Source organism: Moschus berezovskii, chromosome 12, assembly GCF_049115385.1.
Source record: "Moschus berezovskii isolate FMDL1 chromosome 12, NW_MosBer_1.0, whole genome shotgun sequence".
Classification (NCBI taxonomy): Eukaryota; Metazoa; Chordata; class Mammalia; order Artiodactyla; family Moschidae; genus Moschus; species Moschus berezovskii.
The window spans coordinates 18,764,018-18,788,780 of record NC_142471.1 but is presented as its reverse complement, the minus strand read 5'-3'; the positions used below and the strand labels follow the sequence as shown (position 1 = coordinate 18,788,780).

The following is a 24,763-nucleotide window of genomic DNA, read 5'->3' as shown; positions in this document are numbered from 1 at the left end:
CTTTTATTTTGGCTCTATCTGAGCTGCTGTCCCCTCTCACCAGCCACAACATAACCCATCTCTCATTCTTGCATCCCTCCATCAGTTCCCCCAGAGCAGCAGAGTGAATCTGTTAAAACACGGATCATCTCCTACTTAAAACCTTCCAGTGGTTTTTCCCTGTGTGTGATGGAACAGATCCACGCTCATATGACAGAAGCTCCTGCCTGATCTGGACCCGTCCTGCCTCTCTGACTTATCTCCCACCACTCAAATGTGCCAAGCTTATTCCCTCCTGAGGCAGCTGCACTTCCTATTTCCCTGCCTAGAATGTTCCACTTCCAAATTTTCCAAAACTGCCTCCTTGCCATTCAGGTCACAGTGAAAATGCTGCCTTCTCAGCAGGGCTTTTCTCGAAAGCTTTTTGCTAAAGCTAAAGTGACCATCTCAAACATGTCATCTTACTTTTTTCTTCATAGTAATTATTCACTGTACGGAAGTATCTTCCTTATGTGTTTGCTTATTGTGTGTCCCTCCTCCCTGAGACCAGGGACCGCATCGATCTCGTTCACAGCAGTTTCCTCAGCACCCAGTAAGCTCTGCATCCCCAATAACTATGGTAAATGAATTACTGCTAGTACTAATTTAGCAACCTGCAGGAAATAAATGCAATGCTGAAAATAAGATTATCCAAGCTATTTCATGACCTTCTATTTGAGCAGGTCTGTGAGTAATTCTGGCAGATGGTATATTAGGTCACTTTGTGTCTAATTCGACAGCATGTTTCAGAGCATACAGACAAATTATCTGAGTAAGCACATTGCATTTTTAGAAATCAGCCAGGTGAAAAAGAACATAAATGCTCAAGGGGATTAATGCCGAAAGATTATTTCAGAAAAGGTGCTAATTGTGAGGGGGAAGGAAATTTTTCTAGTGCACAGAAGAATCTTAAAGCTAGAAAGAATCGAGTTACACATCAATCTAAAGATGTCATTACTCTCTGGAGGGGTAATGAGGAAAAGAGGGAAGAGGAGGGAGGGAGGGAGGCAGGGAAGAAGGGAGATGAAGAGGCCGTGTTGTTTCTGCAGAGCAGCCTTGGTGGAAATGGGGAGAGCCGGCCAGGCTGGGGATGGCATTCCCCACAGTTCTGGAGGAGGGAGTTTAGGTGCTGGGAGTTGAAAGTTCTGCTCCATCCTGGGGTACACCTGGGCAAGAAGCTCTCCCAGGCAGAGCTAAGGCTCCAGAGGCCTGCACCTTCTCTAAGCTGGACCAAACAGGTTATTACAGATATGACCCATAGCTTATCCTCCTAAAAGCTTTCAAGTTCTTCCATGTATCCACAGCCAAAGATACACAGAGAGGCCAGACTGAGTAGTTAAATTAAATCAAAGACATGGTAAATGTATTTTATTATGAAAAATAGACTAAATTAAAAGGAAAAATGGCTTTAGGATTTGTAGACTGTCATGGCACTTTATGGCCCAAAATAGAGTTGAGAGTACTATACGTGAAAACAGGGAAAACCACATCTGCCCGTTCTTTCAGAAATCAAACACCTCATCCTTGACACCCCTCAGGGTGATGTGTCCTCCCTCCAAAAGTCAGCTTACCTCACTATAGCCTGATCATGCCCTACTTACGGACAGCTCTCATTTCTAAATTCCCACTCAATCTAAACTGCATTTTATTTGAATTAATTTCTTTCCTATGTGGATTAAATAGTTCTTTCCTATGTGGATTACATCTGAAAAAGGCAGATGATGTCATGTTTGGGACATAAAGAATAAAAACATAAATATTTACTATTACAAGTCCCACCATATTTGTATGTACATGTAAACATATCTACGTATATTTATGTGTACATGTGTGCATATATACATTATGTGTACCTACACACATATAATTTTATATCTATACATTTTACTACAAGAGCTGGGATGCTGTTTGACTTTTGATTATATGATACAGCAGGTAAGAACTAATGACTGGCTATGTCTTTTAAAAGGTGTTCAGTTTCCAAGCTGGAAAAGTAAAGTGAGCAGAGAAAGTGAACACAGAAATACCAATCAAGGCAAGAATTAATGGGCTTCCTTTCTCTCTCCTTGCCTTCTATTATTTTCTCTTTAAGAACCTCTTAATTTTGTACAATAAAAATTTATACATTTCGTAGCTCTGTATTACTTATAAGCCTAAGTACTGAAAATATTATGACTACATTTTAATTTTAGAACTCCTAACCACCAAAGTCAGGTGATGATCAGAGAATTTGAGAAGTTTAAAGCCCTTGTAGAGCATCTAGTCCAACTGCTTCATTTTATTGAAGAATGATGTCTCACCCAGTCAGAAGCAGGGTGGGGATGATCTAGAAGCCAGGCCGGCTCACCTCACATCTGGTCTCTGTGATCTCATGTCACACCCCACTCCTGAGAGCCGCCAAAGTGGAAGGAGGAGGCAGGGAAGAGCTCAGAGGGTCCCTCTATGACTGGACTCTTGTAGTTTCCCAAGGAAGTGACTAGGGAACCAAGGAGGGGAATAAAGCTTCCTTCTCAGGAGACCACAGATACCCACCCAGAGAGTAACAAATACGTCAGGTAGCTAAAACTGCTTGATGACAGTTACTGAAACCTCATAGGCGTAACACACTGACTCCCTTCCAGTCTACTTGCTCTTGACTGCTTGCACAGTTGCTTGCACGGGGCATGCACCACTGCACAGCTGTGAGGCTGAGTGAGGGTTCCTGCAGTAAGTCCTCACTCTCCCCTTCCTCCTTGTCTCCGTACTGTCCTGCTATCTGTGTCTCTCCCTCGCTCTTCCTGCTTTCATCCACCTGCCTTTCACTTTATTCCTTGTTTATTTAATCATGTTTCCTGTTAAATCTTGGCTTCCAGACTGCTCAGCCTAAATTTTTCAATCAACCAACAGCAACCTTACTCAGCTTTTGGTTAGCATAAATGTTTCTTTCCTATTTTTCTTTTCCTCATTTCGGGGTTAGTAAAAGAATCATTTTTAAATCTTCTGAGAAGATGGTAAGCGTAAATAAAACTCAATTGATAATGAAAATGTTATAAATAAACCACTTTAGGTTTTCAAAAATCCATTCCTTGGCTTTGTTGTTTGTACCATCAAGGAAACTGTATAGAGGGTAAACATGACCACCCACATCCCTCATCTGAAGTGTGCTTATCTGTAAACCTCCCACCCTCCAAAGAGACCAGGCAACCTTGATCAAGCCACTTATGAGAGTTGGACCTTCATCTATACTCAGGGTTCTCATTTGGGCTCTGGGGGTTTCTTAAGTCCCTGCAACCATATGTAAAACTGTATGCAAAATCCTATTACAGAATACCACTTGGGAATTTTGCTTCGTCTTTTTGAAAATCCACTTAAAGAATGTTTCACCTACGGAGACCACCAACAAGTGTTTTCCTTCCTATTAAGTGGGGGAAAAGTGATTAAATCTTTTGCTAACTAAGAAGCATGAACGTTTTCAGATGATTCCTTGATGAGCTCAAAAACAGGATAATATTAATAACTTCCTATCCACCTGACACATGATTGGGACACATGATTTCTTTGGATACTCCAAACTGTTACGCTGCAACATAAAAGTATTTCTACCACCTCAGCTTGATGTGGAGTTGGAGGTGAAGAACTGGAGATTGCTCATCCAGGGTCTCCCTTACTCCCAGGTGTCCTAGACTCACGTGTATCACGTCCGCAACACAGACATGGCTGGGGCAATGCTTTCAAAAGATGCCTAGAAAATTCCTGCAAGTCATCCCCCAGCACTCTTTTCTTCTGCCCACCTGGCACATCGCAACCCTCACACTGGGCCTGCAGGACTCACCGCGTGCTCACGGGAGTCCCCGCCGAGGCCGGCCCCCTGCTGGCTGTGGTAGTACTCCAGCTGCTTTTCCGCTAGCTCAACTCGGTGCAGCAGATTCTCTATGAAGTCCTGGAGCCGAGCTTTTCCTTGAACCTCCTTCTCAGCCGCTGTTTCCAGGAAATGGTTGAACGTAAACACCTCTCTGCAAGGCAAAAATGTCAGAACACAAAATGGAGAACTGAGACCGGAATTCATTCATTCAGTGAATATTTCCTGAGAGCCTACCCTGCCAGGCACTGCCCTATGAACTACGGCCATGTGTGTGGTGCTCGGTCACTTCAGGTGTGTCTGACTCTTTGCGACCCCATGGACCATAGCCTGTCGGGCCCCCCTGTCTATGGGATTTTCTCGGCAAGAATACTGCAGTGGGTTGTGAATTCATTCATTCAATTCATATTTACTGAGAGCCTACTATGTGTCACGCACTGCCCTACATGGTCTGGCCACAGCCATGATAAAAGACATAAAATTACATTTTAGTGACTGCATTTAGAGGTTACATTTTAATAGAAGATAGTCACTATAAAATAAACATATATGTCAGTTGGTGATAAGTGCTAAGGAGGAAATGGAAACTGGGTGCAAGGGGACAGAGAGTGACAGAAGAAGGAAAGGAATAAGTGATACTGTAGACAGCAAAGTCAGAACCACCTTTTGGACGGGGCAGCATTTGAATGGACACCAGGAAGCAAGAACAGCCATGAAGACAGCTGGGAAGAGCAAGCCGGGTCCTCAGTAGGAACATGCAGAATGGTCTGAGGTACAGAGCAGAGCGGGAAAAAGGGAGAACAGCTGAGGCCGGGACCAGGGAGGGCCTCACAGGTCAGCATGAGGACTCCAGATTTTATTATGAGACGGGAAACCATTGGCCGCTTTTGAGAAAAGTTGTGTCCTATATTTTAAAAGTCTGGCTATTAGGGAAGAAAAGACTACAGGTAGGGAAGTATGGACGCAAGATGCCATACTGAGCACCAGAGCATATACAATAGTATATGTCCAATAGGATATTTTGAGCTAAGAATGAAACAGTCCAAGAACGGCCATCTTGAGGTAGATCCAAGGTATGTTGGGGAAGCTACTGTAGCTGACATAGGAGAAGCAATGTGCAGGCTGCCCCTTCCTAAAAATTTGAGCAAAATAACTTCATCTACATAATTCATTGTGATTTATAAATCCAGAAAAATTTTAATAACTATATTACTATTTTATATTTTATTTCTAAAGCAAGTATGAAAATAATACTTCCCTGAGTTACAACTAAATAAGTTGTTTATTAAAAATTCAAACACATTAAATATATAATGAAGAAAATATCACCTAAAATCCCATTATCCTAAGACCATCACCATTTACATTTGGTAATCATCCTCACAAACATCTCTACAAATACACACACACTAATCAGCACTACCAGTAGGTATACAGCATCACCATTTTCTCATTTGATTTGCCTCACTCAATAAGAAATCACGAAGATCTCTTTGGCCATCCTCTTTGTTATGTTTTGTCACACCCATTAGAGCAAATGAATTCAATAATTTCACTACCTGTTGGATACAATGTTTATATGTCTTTGAACTCTCAGCCTTCAAGGAGTGGTCCCTCATTTTTCTGGCCATGCTCTACTCATGCAGAACCAAGATTCTAAAGAATCTGATCATTGTTCCCTAAACCTCTTTCATTTTAGATTAACAAATCCTATATATATTTTAATCTGACCTCAGGCATTTGTTCTAGATAGTCAATTAAATTCAATTCCTTCTCCGAATCTTCTCAGCCTCTACTTGATTTTTATTTTCTGCTAAGCTCCATAATTTCTTGAGAGTAGACCTTCATGGATGTTCAGCTCTGAAGTCATAGTTTCACAGGTCTTTGCCAAATAATTGGTGGTGACTTCCAACTCCTTTATTCTGTACAGTTAGTCAGGAGGCCACTTTTACAATAAGTAATGATTTTTCTCTCACAAATATATTACATCATATTTTGCCATACTGAAAAGTTTCTGACACTTTCTATAGAGGCAAACATCTCTGCAAAACTTTCAGAATTATATATTTATACAAACAGAAAAGAGACTGGTTCTAACAATGACTCACTCCAAAAACTGATCATCAAATTTGTTCTAGTTTCCTATCCAGATCAAATATAAACTCAGAGCCCATAAGAATTCCATTATCTTTCAGTAAGTAAGAATCCTTTTGGAATGTTCTCTTTTGCAATTAAGTTCCAATTTTATTTCCAGATGTTTCTCTATGAGCCCTGAATAGATGATGTACACTTTCCAAGCTGTTCAAGCCGCAGAGAGATGCCAGTTTTCAAGTTCTGTCATTTGCCTTTGCTCTGCCTCCTAGGTGAGTCACAAAACCCTAACCAGCAGCAACACAGTGAGGGTCCATTCAGGTCACATCCAGCCCTGTCATGATTCTTATAGTAGAGAACCTTTGGATGCAACACGTTCATACGGCTCAAAAGCACCACCAAAAACAAAGCCCGGGAAATGGCCACTCCTTCCTCTTTCCAAAATCAAGGTTTCAATGTATGTGGAATCAAGCCTATAATAAAGAGTCCTCTAGATAGAGAGTGATATTCAGGATAACTGACTCTTGAAGCATCTCCACACTGGTACTTAAAGGCGAAACAACCAGAAACCCACAATCCTCTTGCCCACCAAAACCAAAAACGTAGAAAACAGAGCCAGTGTATTTTTTCAGTTTATTTTGGTTTAAATATTTACTATATTTATCTCATTACAGAAGTATTTCACATTTATTATGAGAAATATAAAAAGTGATCTACGGAAGACCCACCTGAGCAGAAGCTCAATCAGCTTTTTGCTTTAACTCCATCATTCAATACATGACACATAATACTCAATAAATATTTATCATAATCAATGTTTAAAAAGGACAAAGAAGAAACAAAATATGACCCATAGTCCCATAACCCAGAGGTCACTACTGTCAACATTCTGGTGTACATTTTCCAGTCTTTTTTTTTTCTGTGCATATTTACTATTCTTGGGCTCTCAGGCTATACAGTTTAGAATATAAGACATCAGTATTTGACAGTTTAATCCCACTGGATCAACATCTCAAAAGCAAGAAGACAAATCTGAATGCAATGCAGCTTATGATTGTGGCTGTATTTTTACATCATGTGATGTTTTATAACTGGTTCCATATAAAACTTTTTTATTTCATATAAAACTTTTTAAAACATCAATGCCACTAGTTGATTGTGGAGTGTTATGTCATGTTGTAAAAAAGAAGCATCTTTTTCTAACCTCCCTCATCCAATTATCTTGTGCCCTAAAGCTAAGAAGTTAATACCCTTTTTCCCAAACAACCTGGCATCAATACTAACTTAATTTTAGTTTATGGATGTTTCACATCAACTAAGAAAAAAAAACGATGATTTAATTCTAAAAGAGAAGTTACACGAGAAAAGGGCTGGAGAAGTTCATCATATTGAGACTGTGTTTGGGTATCCGTATTAGATAAAAACAGGAATAAAATCTGGTGATTAACTGTGGAATAATATGTGTGCACAACTTCACATCCCCCTTTTCACATCCTGTTCAGTCTGGATTAACAATATCCAGAAACACCTCTTATTTCCCCAAGGAATCTTGTGAACTTCCTGAATGAAAAGGAGCTTTAACTACTTTGCATTTGTACTTCTTAAAATAATTATACTCCTAACAGTATGGACATGAGTTTGGGTGAACTCTGGGAGTTGGTGATGGACAGGGAGGCCTGGCATGCTGTGATTCATGGGGTCGCAAGGAGTCGGACACGACTGAGGGACTGAACTGAACTGAACTGAACAGTAAAATATCCACTCAAAATGCAAGACAGACCAATGGATTTCAATGGAGGGGAGGAGGAAATGTTTGTTCACTGGTGTGGTTTCAGATTCCACACTGCAATTAACCTTTGAGAAACTACCAATTGTCAAGCTTTGGCACAGTATCAAAGGAGAATAGCAACCATTCTCTCAAAAGTCTATTAACATACCTCTCCATTTTCCTACTATCTATCTGTGTGAGACTAGCTTTCCTTCATCTACTTCAACCAAAACAACAAATCTGCAACAGATTCAAGGCAGAACTAACAAAGTTCAGCTGCCTCCTGTTAAGCCAGACATTAAAAGTATTTCCAAAATTTTTAAAACAATACCATTCTTTTCACTAAACTGTTTTTGGGAAAACTGTTCTTTTTGAAATATTTTCATTGTCTTAAACAGTAATGGATTTAATATTGTTATTTTTATATGAAGTAATAACTGTCCTTTTTACTTTTCTAAATTTTAATTTTTAATATAGTAACCTTGATAGATAAAACCTACACAGAGAAAAGTTTCTTCGGGTCCTCAGATTTAAGAGTGTAGGGGGAAGTGAAGCCAGAATTTGAGAACTGCTGCCATACAGTTCAGTTCAGTTCAGTTCAGTCGCTCAGTCGTGTCCGACTCTTAGGGACCCCATGGACTGCAGCACGCCAGGCCATCACAAACTCCTGGAGTTTACTCAAACTCATGTCCATTGAGTCAGTGATACACCATCCAACCATCTTATCCTCTGTCGTCCCCTTCTTCTCTCGCCTTCAGTCTTTCCCAGCATCAGGGTCTTTTCAAATGAGTCAGCTCATTGCATCACGTGGCCAAAGTATTGGAGTTTCAGCTTCAACATCAATCCTTCCAATGAATATTCAGGATGGATTTCCTTTAGGATTGACTGGTTGGATCTCCCTGCAGTCCAAGGGACTCTCAAGAGTCTTTTCCAATACCACAGTTCAAAACCATCAATTCTTTGGTGCTCAGCTTTCTTTATAGTCCAACTCTCACATCATACATGACTACTGGAAAAACCATTGCTTTGACTAGATGGACCTTTCTTGGCAAAGTAATGTGTCTGCTTTTTAATATGCTGTCCAGGTTGGTCATAATTTTTCTTCCAAGGAGTAAGCATCTTTTTATTTCATGGCTGCAGTCATCATCAGAAGTGATTTTGAAGCCCCCCAAAATAAAGTCTGCCACTGTTTCCACTGTTTCTCCATCTATTTCCCATGAAGTGATGGGACCGGATGCCATGATTTTTGTTTTCTGAATGCTAAGCTTTAAGCCAACTTTTTCAATCTCCTCTTTCACTATCAACAAGAGGCTCTTTAGTTCTTCACTTTTTGCCATAAGGGTGGTGTCATCTGCATATCTGAGGTTATTGATATTTCTCCCAGCAATCTTGATTCCAGCTTGTGCTTCATCCAGCCCAGCATTTCTCATGATTTACTCTGCATATAAGTAAGCACAGTGACAATATACAGCCTTGAGGTACTCCTTTTCCTATTTGGAATAAGTCTGTTGATCCATGTCCAGCTCTAACTGTTTCTTCCTGACCTGCATACAGATTTCTCAAGAGACAGGTCAGGTGGTCTAATATTCAGAATTTTCCACAGTTTATTGTGATCCACACAGTCGAAGGATTTGTCATAGTCAATAAAGCAAAAATAGATGTTTTCCTGGAACTCTCTAGCTTTTTCAATGATCCAGTGGATGTTGGCAATATGATCTCTAGTTCCTCTGCCTTTTCTAAAACCAGCTTGAACATCTGGAAGTTCACGGTCCACATACTGTTGAAGCCTGGCTTGGAGAATTTTGAGCATTACTTTACTAGCGTATGAGTGCAATTGTGCAGTAGTTTGAGCATTCCTTGGCATTGCCCTTTTTTAGGGACTGGAATGAAAACTGAACTCTTCCAGTCCTGTGGCCACTGCTGAGTTTTCCAAATTTGCTGGCATATTGAGTGCAACACTTTCACAGCATCTTCTTTTAGGATTTGAAATAGCTCAACTGGAATTCCATCACCTTCACTAGCTTTGTTGGTAGTGATGCTTCGGAAGGCCCACTTGACTTCACATTCCAGGATGTCGGGGTCTAGGTGAGTGATCACCCCATAGTGATTATCTGGATCGTGAACACCTTTTTTTGTGCAGTTCTTTTGTGTACCCTTTTGATAATGTTCATGGGGTTCTCAAGGCAAGTATACTGAAGTGGTTTGCCATTCCCTTCTCCAGTGGACCACATTCTGTCAGACCTCTCCACCATGACCCATCCGTCCTGGGTGGCCCCACATGGCATGGCTTAGCTTCATTGAGTTAGACAGGGCTGTGGTCCATATGATCAGATCAACTAGTTTTTTGTGATTATGATTTCACTGTGTCTGCCCTCTAATGCCCCCTACCAATACCTACCGTCTTATTTGGGTTTCTCTTACCTTGGTCGTGGAATATCTCTTCACAGCTGCTCCAGCAAAGTGCAGCCGCTGTACCTTACCTTGGACGAGGGGTATCTCCTCAAGGCCACCCCTCCTGATCTTGGTCTGATGCTATAAAGAGCAATATTGCATAGGAACCTGGAATGTTAGGTCCATGAATCAAGGCATATTGGAAGTGGTCAAACAGGAGATGACAAGAGTGAATGTCAACATTCTAAGAATCAGTGAACTAAAATGGACTGGAATGGGTGAATTTAACTCAGATGACCATTACATCTACTACTGTGGGCAGGAATCCCTTAGAAGAAATGGAGTAGCCATCATGGTCAACAAAAGAGTCCGAAATGCAGTACTTGGATGCAATCTTAAAAATGACAGAATGATTTCTGTTCGTTTCCAAGGCAAACCATTCAATATTACAGTAATCCAAGTCTATGCCCCAACCAGTAATGCTGAAGAAGCCGAAGTTGAACGGTTCTATGAAGACCTACAAGACCTTTTAGAACTAACACCCAAAAAAGATGTCCTTTTCATTATTGGGGACTGGAATGCAAAAGTAGGAAGTCAAGAAACACCTGGAGTAACAGGCAAATTTGGCCTTGGAGCACGGAATGAAGCAGAGCAAAGGCTAATAGAGTTTTGCCAAGAGAACGCACTGGTCATAGCAAACACCCTCTTCCAACAACACAAGAGAAGACTCTACACATGGACATCACCAGATGGTCAACACCGAAATCAGATTGATTATATTCTTTGCAGCCAAAGATGGAGAAGCTCTACACAGTTAGCAAAAACAAGAGCAAGGGCTGACTGTGGCTCAGATCGTGAACTCCTCATTGCCAAATTCAGACGTAAATTGAAGAAGTAGGGAAAACCACTAGACCATTCAGATATGACCTAGATCAAATCCCTTATGATTATACAGTGGAAGTGAGAAACAGATTTAAGGGACTAGATCTGATAGAGTGCCAAATGAACTCTGGACGGAGGTTCGTGACATTGTACAGGAGACAGGGACCAAGACCATCCCCATGGAAAAGAAATGCAAAAAAGCAAAATGGCTGTCTGAGGAGGCCTTACAAATAGCTGTGAAAAGAAGAGAAGCAAAAAGCAAAGGAGAAAAGGAAAGATATAAGCATCTGAATGCAGAGTTCCAAAGAATAGCAAGGAGAGATAAGAAAGCCTTCCTCAGTGATCAATGCAAAGAAATAGAGGAAAACAACAGAACAGGAAAAACAAGAGATCTTTTCAAGAAAATTAGAGAAATCAAGGGAACATTTCATGCAAAGATGGGCTCGATAAAGGACAGAAATGGTATGGACCTAACAGGAGCAGAAGATATTAAGAAGAGGTGGCAAGAATACACAGAAGAACTGTACAAAAAGATCTTCACGATGAAGATAATCACGATGGCGTGATCACTCACCTGGAACCAGACATCTTGGAATGTGAAGTCAAGTGGGCCTTAGAGAGCATCACTACGAACAAAGCTAGTGGAAGTGATGGAATTCCAGTTGAGCTATTTCAAATCAAGAAAGATGATGCTGTGACAGTGCTGCACTCAATCTGCCAGCAAATTTGGAAAACTCAGTAGTGGCCACAGGACTGGAAAAGGTCAGTCTTCATTCCAATCCCAAAGAAAGGGAATGCCAAAGAATGCTCAAACTACTGCACAATTGCACTCATCTCACACGCTAGTAAAGCCATGCTCAAAATTCTCCTAGCCAGGTTTCAGCAATATGTGAACCGTGAACTTCCAGATGTTCAAGCAGGTTTTAGAAAAGGCAGAGGATCCAGAGATCAAATTGCCAACATCTGCTGGATCATGGAGAAAGCAAGAGAGTTCCAGAAAAACATCTATTTCTGCTTCATTGACTATGCCAAAGCCTTTGACTGTGTGGATCACAATAAACTGTGGAAAATTCTGAAAGAGATGGGAATCCCAGACCACCTGACCTGCCTCTTGAGAAACCTGTATGCAGGTCAGGAAGCAACAGTTAGAACTGGACATGGAACAACAGACTGGTTCCAAATAGGAAAAGGAGTACGTCAAGGATGTATATTGTCACCCTGCTTATTTAACTTATATGCAGAGTACATCATGAGGAACGCTGGGCTGGAAGAAGCACAGGCTGGAATCAAGATTGCCGGGAAAAATATCAATCACCTCAAATATGCAGATGACACCACCCTTATGGCAGAAAGTGAAGAGGAACTCAAAGGTCGCTTGATGAAAGTGAAAGAGGAGAGTGAAAAGTTTGGCTTAAAGCTCAACATTCAGAAAACGAAGATCATGGCATCTGGTCCCATCACCTCATGGGAAATAGATGGTGAAACAGTGGAAACAGTTTCAGACTTTATTTTTGGGGGGCTCCAAAATCACTGCGGATGCTGACTGCAGCCAGGAAATTAAAAGACGCTTACCCTTGGAAGGAAATTTATGACCAACCTAGATAGCATATTAAAAAGCAGAGACATTACTTTGCCAACCAAGGTCCGTCTAGTCAAGGCTATGGCTTTTCCCGTGGTCATGTATGGATGTGAGAGTTGGACTGTGAAGAAAGCTGATCGCCAAAGAATTGATGCTTTTGAACTGTGGTGTTGGAGAAGACTCTTGAGAGTCCCTTGGACTGCAAGGAGATCCAACCAGTCCATTCTAAAGGATATCAATCCTGCGTGTTCATTGGAAGGACTGATGCTAAAGCTGAAACTCCAATACTTCGGCCACCTCATGCGACAAGTTGACTCAATGGAAAAGAGTCTGATGCTGGAAGGGATTGGGGGTGGGAGGAGACGGGGACGACAGAGATTGAGATGGCTGGATGGCATCACTGACTCGATGGACGTGAGTTTGAGTGAACTCCGGGAGTTGGTGATGGACAGGGAGGCCTGGCATGCTGTGATTCATGGGGTCACAAAGAGTCGGACACGACTGAGTGACTGAACTGAACTTTGTGTACCCTTGCCACCTCTTCTTAATATTCTCTGTTTCTGTTAGGTCCATACCATTTCTGTCCTTTATTGAGCCCATCTTTGCATCAAATGTTCCCTTGGTATCTCTAATTTTCTTGAAGAGATCTCTAGTCTTTCCCATTCTATCCTTTTCTTCTATTTCTTTTCACTGATCACTAAGGAATTCTTTCTTATCTCTCCTCGCTATTCTTGGATCTCTGCATTCAAATGGGTATATCTTTCCTTTTCTCGTTTGCTTTTGGTTTCTCTCTTTTCACAACTATTTGTAAGGCCTCCTCAGACAGCCATTTTCCATTTTGCATCTCTTTTTCTTGGGGATAGTCTTGCTCCCTGTCTCCTGTACAATGTCACAAACCTCCATCCATTGTTCATCAGGCACTCTATCTATCAGATCTAGTCCCTTAAATCTACTTCTCACTTCCACTGTATAATCGTTAGGGATTTGATTTAGGTCATATCTGAATGGTCTAGTGGTTTTCCCTACTTTCTTCAATTTAAGTCTGAATTTGGCAATACCATGTACAGTGTGTGCTAAGTCACTTCACTCGTGTCCAACTCTTTATGACCCTATAGACTGTAGCCCACCAGTCTCTTATGTCCACTGGAATTCTCCAGGCAAGGGTACTGAAGTGGGTTGCCATTTCCTTCTCCAGCTGCTGCTGCTAAGTCACTTCAGTCGTGTCCGACTCTGTGAGACCCCATAGACGGCAGCCCACTAGGCTCCGCCATCCCTGAGATTCTCCAGGCAAGAACCCTGGAGTGGGTTGCCATTTCCTTCTCCAATGCATAAAAGTGAAAGTGAAGTCGCTCAGTCGAGTCCGACTCTTCGCAACCCCATAGACTGCAGCCTACCAGGTTCCTCCATCCATGGGATTTTCCAGGCAAGAGTACTGGACTGGGATGCCATTGCCTTCTCCCATTCTCCAGCAGACCTTCCCAATCCAGGGATCGAACCTGCATCTCTTAAGTCTCCTGCATTGGCAGGTGGGTTTTTTACTACTAGCGCCACCTGGGAAGCCCTACCATATACACAGTGATCCTAAATCTCAGAACTCAGACGAGGGTGGACAACACAGGCTAGAACCCTGGTACAATGCAGCCAGAATCTCTACATTTATTTACTGCACTATTCAGTAACTCAGCAAACATTTACTGAAAGCTACCAGGAATTGGGCTCAGTGCAACGGCATTTATGAACCAGTTGCCTTCCTCATGAAGCTTACTATCTCCCCCAGGGGTCAGCCAACTTTTTCTGTAAAGGGCTAGAAAGTAAATATTTTAACCTCTGCAGTTCATATGGTCTCTGTTGCAAGTATTCAAGTCTGCCTAGCATAAAACAGCCACAGAGGCTGTGTAACAATAAAACTTCATTGATGGACACTGAATTTTGAATTTCATATAATTTTCAAATGTCATGAATTATTATTTGCCTTTTGAATTTTTTTCAAGCATTCAGAAAAAAAAAAAAAACCAAACTATTCTTAGCACAGGGGCTCCACAAAAGCAGGTGGTGGGTTGGATCCAGCTGTGGTAAGGCAGACACCCCACATAGTGGGGAAGCAGACATTAAAAGAAACAAATATGAAGTTACAAAGCTGAATGTGACTAAGAAAAAGAGTAACAACATGATGCTATCAGAACTCAGAACGCAGAGTAAAAGATGTGTGGTTTTAAGTTCTCAACACTGACTCAGAATACAGTGCAAAGCTGGAAGGCCAGATGAGAAGATAAGGGCAAACCTGAAATTCAACCCAGGTGTGGGTGCAGGCCAGCTCTGGGAAAATTAACTGATTCTAGGCTGCTTCCAGCCCCCGTTTTTGACTTATTATCTATTTATTTTTTTAAAGGTTAAATATGATTGAAATCAAGGTTTTAAGCTTCAATGGAGAATACTTTCATTTAAAGCAATATCTGATACTAAAGGAAAAAGATACCAGTATATAGTATAAGAATCTGCCCTGAAGCTTGTTATCATGCTGAATGATTTGCAGACATAGAAATCTGTCGGTATCCTGAGGTGCACAGGTTTTCAGAAACAAAATCTAGAAGGAGGCATGAAGAGAAAAAGCCCCTTCAGTACAAAATTTTATTTAGAAGGAAATATTTGTTCACTCATGCACTCATTCATTTGCAGGATAGCTATAAGCTCTAAAACATAGGTAATACTTCATTTTATTACATATTGAATCCCTTCAATTACTTCTTCAGAAGTAGGTTAAAGATGGGTTAATTTCAGAAAAATCAAAGATACACTGTCATGTGAACAACACACTCTAGAAGCAGGTGGAGAGATAGAGGGAAATGCACGTTAACGCCGTGGTGTTCACTGCGATTCTACACTGGCAGTGAACTGTGCGTTGTTAATGAGGGACAGCACACCGATCATATCACCCGCTGCAGTCTACTGTCAACAAACCATTTCCACTTTCATGGCCATCCTGTAAGCCTTGGGTTCACCTCGGGCCTCATCAAGGCACATCACCTCCTCTCTGCTCCAGCCTTAGTTCACTCCCCGCAGCCTCCAAGCCAGATGCTTACTTCTGCACATGCTGTTCCCTCCACCAGGGGCCCTTCCCAAGGCCCCTCTTAACGATCCTTCTAACCTCAGGCTCCCAGCAGACCCACACCTAGATGCGGGCTAGGTGAGCTGCTGTGTTCCCCCGCAGAACCTGGCAGCCTGTCACAGTCCATACTCCGGGGACCAGTTGTGTCATCGACGCCATCAACCACAAAACCAGGGACTTCGGGGTCCTGGCCTGCTCCTTCACCGCGACTCCCACAGCACCTAACATGAGACCAGAACACATCAGGGGCCCCACAAATTTCTGCTGAATGCGTGAAATGTGTTATTAATAACTCCATCTTTAGTCAAAAATCTTTAACTGACTAAAAGATTCTGAGGTTTCTTTGTCTCTTTTGCCAGACAAGTATTGGGGCATAAAACAAGTAAGTGACCTACAACAAAGGTACCTGCTACAGAAATAGAGGTGGGATCTAAAACTGATGCCTCTTTTCTATTCTTAAACAACACTTTAACAGCTTCCATCCCAAGGGCAAAGCTCTACCCAGTTATTTAAATTTCATTTTGCATTACTGATTTATGAACTTCTTCAGAGGTATACGAAACGGTAAAAATACCCCTGGTTAAAAATAGCCTAGCTATTGATCACAGAGCACCTCAGACAGACTGTAATGTCACCCATGAGGCAAATCCTAAAACTAGAGCCACCTGCCTCCAAGTGCTGGAAGCCTGGCTGCTCACTCAGAGCTCAGGGTCAGCTCCTGTGTCCCTGGTGGGGCCACAAGGTGGAATCCACACCTGCTACACGTCAGGAGCCACATCACACTTCCACTCGGGTCAGCCCTTTGCCTCATCTTTCTTTTATGACCTCCTGGAACACACCAAAAAGAATACAGTTCCAATTAAGGACTTAAAAAAAAAAATAACTTTAAGAAGAAAATAAAATTATTCTTATTTGCTTTAAATAGTTCAAAACCACATCCTAAGCCCCTCAGTCCAGACAGAGAGGGCGGTAGGGAAAGGAGGACAGACATGAGAGAGACACACCAGAGGCTCCATGAGTTTCTGCTGAATGCATGAAAGGCATGAAATGCATTCAGTTCTGAGTGTTATTAACAACTCCATCTTTAGTCAAAAAGCTTTAACTGACTAAAAGATTGAGGTTTCTTTGTCTCTTTTTCCAGACAAGTACTGGGGCATAGAACAAGTAAGTGACCTACAACAAAGGTACCTACTACAGAAATTTAACAAAATCAGGGGTGTCTCCAAGTTTTGTCAGAGATCTAAGAGAGCATGTTTGACACCCTGTTTTTTCTTACATTAGTCTGTAAGTCTGCACGAAGCACGGCCTGCATAGAGAGGACTCCATTCACATAAATGCATTAAAACGTGGAGCAGACACCTCCCTGTCCCACTGAACTCTACATCTAACATGATTTTTCTAAGCCTGCTTCCTAGCCATGGGTCAGTCTGGAGACCAAGTTGCCCACTCACTGCTTTAGTTGATCAAAGATGGGAAAGAGGGTTCAGCTGTGCAAAGTCAAACTTGTCTTTCAAAGGACAGCATTCTACAGCCATCTCTGGATAGAAACCTAAGTGGACATTCCTAGCTCAAGCCACCCCTGGATGTCTCTCTTTTTTTTTATGGGAAATCACATTTGTTTTTCTGAATTTATTTAAGGAACACCAAAAAAGTGCATCTGAATAGTTTTAAAAACCTATCTGCTATTAATTCATCTGTCTCACCACTGCAAATGTAGTCTAAGCAACAGTTGATTTCTAGACAGTTTGTTTAAAATTACTGAATTTGATACAAGAATACATGAAGTTTCTTTGTCTTGAGTGGCGATGCGCACCTTGTAAAAGTTTCCTCTGAACCACCTGCCCACCCTTCCCCTCGCCCCCTCCACACACTTTCTTTTCTGTTCCCGTGACCCATAACATACACTAGGGAGACAGTGGGCTAAGAGAATCTAGTTTTGGGAATACTATTTTACTTGTTACCTGGAAAAATCTAACTGGCCTTTTTAGAATCTAATTTCAATCTTGGCCTCACTGGAGTCATGCTCTAGTCAACAGAGCTACAAATACTAGACAGTTAAGCAGATAAGCAAAATCAACTTTGCTTATCTGGATGTCTCTTTTAACACATACCTCATGATGTTTATTAGTCTGATTTACCTGCTCATCTACTCCTGTCATAGAAGCAGGAACTGGACTCCTTTGGTTATCACTGTATGACCAGAACCCAGAACAGTACCTGGCACTCAGTAGGCACTCAATAAAGAGTTGTCTTCTGGCTGACACCAGCCTGGGAATGGGACAAATGATGAAGGAAGAAGGTAAAGGTCATATTTATGGCAGCTTGCAAGGGAGCAGCATGGAAACGACATGGAACTACAGAGTCCCCCTCACTGCCATCCAAGGCTGGCAGTGGCACACACTCCACCCTGACTTGGCATGGACATCTACAGGGTCAAGTTCACAGCCCTTACTGGAAGCCAGAAGTCCTGAGCTGGTGTTCCAGAAGCTTCATATCATAACTATACTGATGATGCAGCCATTCCCCAACACCTCTGATGGTAAATGATGTCACCATGCCAGGCCTCTCAACACAGCAGAGAAGTAAGCCCATTCCAAAACAGGCCAGATTTGGTATTACCTAAGTCTTGATGCTCTGGGCAAATATCCCATCTTCAAAAGTCTGGCTGAGAAACAGTGAATTAACGGAAAAGGCACTCAGCAAAGAGACAAGAAATTTGGGTTCGCATTTCAGCTTTGTCACTAAATTTTTTGTCCCTGTCATTCTACTGTTTCAGGCTTTATTTCTGACATGTGTAAAATGAACATGGTTTCTTTCCGGAACTAAAAGTGCGCAGTCCCCTCAGGGCTCATCTATAATAGTCGCCTCTCTGATGCCCTTCGCTGTCGCTGTCCTCCGACTGCCAATGCAAATCCCACCCTTCCTCCTCACTCTTCACGTGGCCTCAACACAAGGGAAAAGCCTTTCTCTAATGTTCATCAACTTGAAACCGTGGTTTGTATGTAAGCACTGAGTTTGAACATGGATATGATTTATTCTTCCTATGTAGTGTGGAAGCTTCTTAGGGAAAAGGACCAAGAATGTTATGTCCCCCCACCCACCCACCACACACACACCTAGCACAGCACTGGGCACACCACAGGTGCTTGGTCAGGGCTTTCCAACCTTGCCAGCACCTGAGTATGCAAGTACATTTAGGATTACTGCTATTACATTGATGTTCTCCGAACCCCAGGTAACCAAATCAGCCAGGAGTCCGCTACAATCCAATCCATGTCTATCTTTCTAATTAAGGGATGCCCTACTACAAGGTTGGCCAGGGTCGATTTACCTGATCATGGACAGTGCTACCTACAAGCTCTAAATATTCTGGGACAAGTAAACACAGTATCTGTTTGCATAAGACTTTTAAAATGGCAAGGACTGAAAACAACGTGCAGTTTCTTTCTTGGACATGCAGTCCAGAAACAGAGACACCTCTCTGTGGAGGGGCAGTGAGACTCGCACAAAAGCACAAAACTCTGCCAATTCAAACAATCTCTGTTACACAGCATGCAGATGACTTCTATATCCAAGCTGATTCAGCCGATAGATGGCCTCAAGGCAGAACCAGCCCTTAAGTCTTTTATTTCAGTATGAAAAAAAGGATTTTTTTTTTTTTTTTGGCCATGCTATGTGGCTTGTGAGATCTTAGTTCCCAAACAGAGACCAGAGATCGAATTGTGCCCTATGCAGTGGAAGTCCAGTGTTTTAGCCACTGGAATCCCAGATAAGTCCCAAAAAGGATTTTAAAGTTGAGGGGGAAATCCATAATCAAGAGAACCTCAAAATGAATGTGAATGTCAAAATACTAGAAGTCTGCTTATTTTTTTAAACCAAATCTACCATCTGTGTCTTAAAGGGTCCGTGCAGTTTAAGTCAATTTCAAATGGGACTGTAACAACCTACTTTTTCTCACAAATGAGCCTTGAGAGCTAAGGAGACCTGGGTTCGATCCCTGGGTTAGGAAGATCCCGAGGGACATGGCAACCTACTCCAGTATTCTGAGCTGGGAAATCCTGTGGACAGAGGAGCCTGGCAGGCTACAGTCCACGAGGTTGCAAGAGTTGGAGACTTAGTGAATAAACAATAACAACAACAAACAGGAGAGCACAGCTCCTGATATGTCTGCTGGGCAAGCAGGGCCTTCCGTATCTGAAAGGTCATCTCTTTTCTTTGATGGATGGCACAGCACTGAGAGGGAGTGGTGAGGAGGGAAGGAGCATGGCTGAGCCAGGCTGATCTGGTCAGTCGCCTTGCTGTCACTAGCATGACAAAGGGACAGCTGACTTGCTCTGCTCCCCACTCTGGGGTGGGGGTGGGGCTAGCTGTGGCCACTGAGGTTGCTGGCTACAGTCGCTCTCTCAGACCAAGAGCCCCACTGTCCTTCCTGGAAAGAACACTCTTTCAGTCCTATTTGATGTACAGAAAGAGTGATTCTTTGAGGCATGAATACAGAAATTAATGGGACAGGCCAAATGAATGCTTAACAAAATGAAGGCTTTGTTTATCTTATGTTTAAAAGTTTAAGGCAGTTTCACTAAATTTTCACTTAAAGTGGTTTCTGTTCTGTTTCTGTCACTGATCTTTTTCCCCTGGTAGTCCAAAAATGTCATACTAAAACTCAACTCATAATTTATCCTTAGGTATACACCCCAAAATGTGAACAAATATGTATGTACGAGGACATTAACTGAGACATTATTTTTTAATACCAGGAAAATGGAACAAAGCCCATGTATTCCTCAGTAGCAAATGGATTAGAACAGTATGTATCATGAGTCCACTGGGGAAAACACAGTACTCTATAAGTTCATATAAAGTACCTATGACTGTATGCACACAGGAAAGGTCCATAAGGATAGCCACTGACCTAAACCGTGGCTGTCTCCAGAGAATGGGGTGGGGGAGTCCTGAAGAGGCAGGAGGACTTTTAACACTTACAATTTCGCCCTGTTAAATTTTATTTTTAAGAATATATTTAGTTTTCTAATTGGTCCTCTGGTAACAGCACTGGATTAAACCATATATAACATATTATCACTGCTGATTCATGCGTGGCCCACTTTTATTTAAGTTATTTGACCAGTTATTTTTTAAATAATAAAGCACCCTCAAACACAAAATGAAAGTTAGATCCTTGACAATAACCTAGATCTAACCATATGCTCCCCCTACCATCGTATTGTCTCCCCATGCTCCAGGCAACCACCACCTCAAAGCCCATCTCCATTATTACTTGAGTACTTAACAAATAAAACATGACAAATAAATGCACACAATTAATTCGGTTGCCTTTTAAACTGACTGCTCTTCCATCAAACAGAAATATCACAAATTTAGCTCCATGCTCTTCTCTGCACATAAAGCAATGCCATCTGCCATTTTTTCAGTGGTGCAGTGTTAGTCACCCTTGCTGCTATAGCAAGTCAAGGCACTAACTTCCCACCAGGAAATACCAAGAGCCAAGAGTGAAACATTTTTCAAACGAGATCATTTCCATAGGAGTAAAGTAAATCAATGGCTGATTCAAATCTGTCCTCACTGCATGATTTAAAAAAGTATCTAGTTGAGCAGTGCAGGCTTTTTCTCCAGGCAGGCGGTAAGCATTCAGTAATAGCAAGTGATGATCTCTTTAATACATAGGGTTTCTCAGCCTCTTACCAAGTGGAGGAAGCTTTAATTACTACGTTTTAAGAGACAACAACAGATAGAAGATTGCCAGAGGACAAAGAAAGCATGAAATTAAGTCAATCTGTAGAGCACACCTCAAATTATTTGAAAACCTTCCTTTTAGGCTGTTTCAGTCAGTCAATTTTTACTTCCTTTGGTTCTATGAATTCTGAGCCTCCATTTAAAATTAAATCCAACATTCTGCATTTGGGATATAACACTGCATTGTTACGTATACTTTTCTAGTTTGAAATGAATCCATACTTATTGATAAGGAAATGCTTTTCCAAGTATGATAATTTTTAAACTAATAGCTTCTCCAATCACCTGTAATTTGTAAAAACCAGTGTCAACTCTCTGCAAGCAGGCACGACTTAGTCTAGTATTTTACAAAAAGAAAATTCACAAACTTAAATCATAAAAGTATGGCAATCTCAGATGCTTCTTCTGGGTTTCCTAATGTCTGCTTCTTTGAAATAAAAATTATTATTAATAGCTTCTCAGCTGCTGCTGCTGCTAAGTCACTTCAGTCATGTCCGACTCTGTGTGACCCCACAGACGGAAGTCCACCAGCCTCCGCCGTCCCTGGGATTCTCCAGGCAAGAACACTGGAGTGGGTTGCCATTTCCTTCTCCAATGTGTGAAAGTGAAAAGTGAAACTGAAGTCGCTCAGTCATGTCCGACCCTTAGCGACCCCACGGACTGCAGCCTACCAGGCTCCTCCATCCATGAGATTTTCTAGGCAATAGTACTGGAGTGGCTTGCCATTGCCTTCTCCGAGATTCTCAGCTACTAACTTTTAATTAACATGGACAGGTAATACCAAATGGCTAAGACACAAAAATTTATATTTAGACCATATTTTTATATTTGAATAAGACAACATCTCATGTTCTTGATTTTATTACATGGAATTGTCAATAAGTCAGAAAGGGTGCCCAGCACTCCCTTTCTGCCTTCCCATTCAACTCACCACCCCTACCCCCCACCCCCCACTCCACACACACACACACACACACACCAGGAATGGATCCCAATATGGACAGAGGGCACTTGTAGTAGACATTTGTAGTGTCTACAGTTTCTAAGGTGAGAAGGAATGTAATATTTCGACTTTCGGGTTGCTGAGCTGGAGACCACAGCAGAGACGGCAAACTGTACTAAAAGCCTTGTGTCCCCTACATTCAACCATATCAATGGGAGACTGCAACAAGGTACCTGCAAGCAGTTAAAACCAAACCATGCTTAACACTGGAGTGTCCCTTTGGAGCGGGTGGGAAGTGTCTAAAGCAAGGGGGTTAGCATCCATTTTCGGCGCCACTTACTCTTCTTTCCTGAGCAGCTCCTCTTCGGAGTCCATCAGGCGCTGCCTCAGGGCCGCGATCATCTCCACGGCCACGGCCACCTGTCTGTTCAGGGCCCGCTCTCTCCTCTGAACCTCCTGCTTCTTCTGCGTCAGTTGCACAAACGCCGCCCGAACTTCCAACAGTTCAGCAGTTTTCTGGGCCAGCTCTTTGGTGAGTTTATCAATCCTCTTCTCTATGGTCCTGTCCACAGCCTCGACCATCCGACTGAACTTTTCTCTGACGTGTGCCTCGAAAGCCGCTTTGGTGTCTGAGGCAGGAAGGCCCGGACTGGCCCTCGGCGCATCCGGCGAGTCTGCACGCAGGTCTACTGCGGTGTAGGTCTGCACGTAGGACACAGGCCTCTCTGCCACCATCTCGAATGGCTTCCTGTCCTTGGAGTGTTCGTGCGAAATACTATACAAGTTAACATAGCTCGGTTTCTGCTTTACTATGTTGCCACAGCTCTGCAATTTTCCCTGTTTCGGGGGTTCGGAGGAAGTGACCAGGTCTGTGTCTTTGAGGGGCGGGAAGAGGCTGCATTTTGTCAAGAGTGTTCTCTCCTGGTAGCTGTGACTAAATTCCAGATGGGCCCTCAACGAGGACAGGCTTCTAAATCTGGTATGGTCCCCACACCTCGGGCAACGGAAGGGCAGGCACACAGCGACATTCTCAAAGGACTCCTGCCAGGGGTATCTGCTTTCCTCAAAGGCCTTCTGTTGCATTACTCTAAAAGTCCTGGGCAGGGGAGAATAAAACAGGTAGTTTGCATGTTTGCTTAAAAAAATGTGACTGAAATGATTGTTGCTGATCTCCATGGGGACAGAGGCTTTGAAATTCCAAATGACTTTTACATATTAAAATTAAAACCTACAATCCATGGGCCAAATCCAACAACATTCCACTCATTTCCATATTGTCTACTGCTGCTTTGCACTAAAGGATGGAGGTGAGTAGTTGAGACGGAGGCCCTATAGCAGGCTAATTCAAAATAGTTACTACTTGGTCTTTACAGAAAAAGTTTGCCAACCCCTACTTAAGATAAAAAAGATGGATATCATTCCCTTTTCACAGATGAGGAAACTGAAGCTAGGAGGTAAAGCAATTAATCCAAGGCCAAATGGACAGTGTCAGATTCCCACATGGAATTCAACTTTCCTACCGTCCTGAATTGAGTACAGTCACTGCAAAAACATGCACTATTTTACTGAGGACCCTGATAAGCATGAAAAAAAAAAAAACGGAGAGAGAAACTCACACTAATTGTCAAAACAGGTCCTAAGACAGCAAACTCAGCAACCTTTCTCAAATATAGGAAAGGTTATCACTAAAACTAGTGCATTAAGCCCACAATCAGCTGAAAATTTTTCAATCTGAGATTTCTGCCCTTAACTTTATTTTTAAATTATTGCTGTGATGATGTAAATCAAAGTGTTATCATGATAATGATGCTCCCCTAATACTCCAGATTTACTGAAATTTGGAAACCCAATGTATCAAATATTAAGTGGGGCCACAGATAAGGTTTTACTAAACCATAGTGTTCTGGATGGATTTGTCTCAACTCTGATCCTGTTTAACATGACGACCTCTAGGGTGGCCAAGTTTGAACCATGTAGGTAACAGCATAACTCTTTTAGTAAAGGGAAGTTCTTATTTCCTCACAGAAATTTATTTTCTTAACCCTAGCAACAGATGACTGCTAGCAGCCCAATTCTACAAGCAGCGCATATCTATCTAGTCCCTCAAGGAATGGTTTCTTAAATGTAATAAGTACGGGGCCCCAAAGGGAGGGAGCCAAGGGTCTTGGCTAAAAAGTACTATTATTGGGCCCTCAACCTCTTTGAAAGCAGAGGTGCCAGTGGTCCCCACACAGTAGACAAAGCTTCCATGTTAATAAGCCTCTGCCCCCAGAGAGTGGAACCTCTTCCTGTGCTACAGTAAGCTGTTTAAACACGCGTATTCTGGGGACAGGAGGCCAACTCGGGCCGAAAACGCAGACGTGAAAGAAGGGGTACCAGAATTCCAGGGAGCA

The 24,763-nt window shown here is 42.2% G+C and overlaps 1 protein-coding gene across 1 annotated transcript in view; it reads right to left on the bottom strand.

Annotated features, from left to right (window-relative positions):
- The window catches only part of ZNF365 (zinc finger protein 365), a 30,615-nt gene that overhangs the window by 5,358 nt on the left and 494 nt on the right, over positions 1-24,763 (bottom strand). The window contains exons 2-3 of the mRNA XM_055425648.2: positions 22,711-23,466; positions 3,830-4,010 (exon numbers count right to left, since the gene is read on the bottom strand). Of these exons, the coding sequence (XP_055281623.2) occupies positions 3,830-4,010; positions 22,711-23,453 (924 nt within the window). The 5' untranslated portion in view covers positions 23,454-23,466. The remainder of the gene's footprint in view (positions 1-3,829; positions 4,011-22,710; positions 23,467-24,763) is intronic.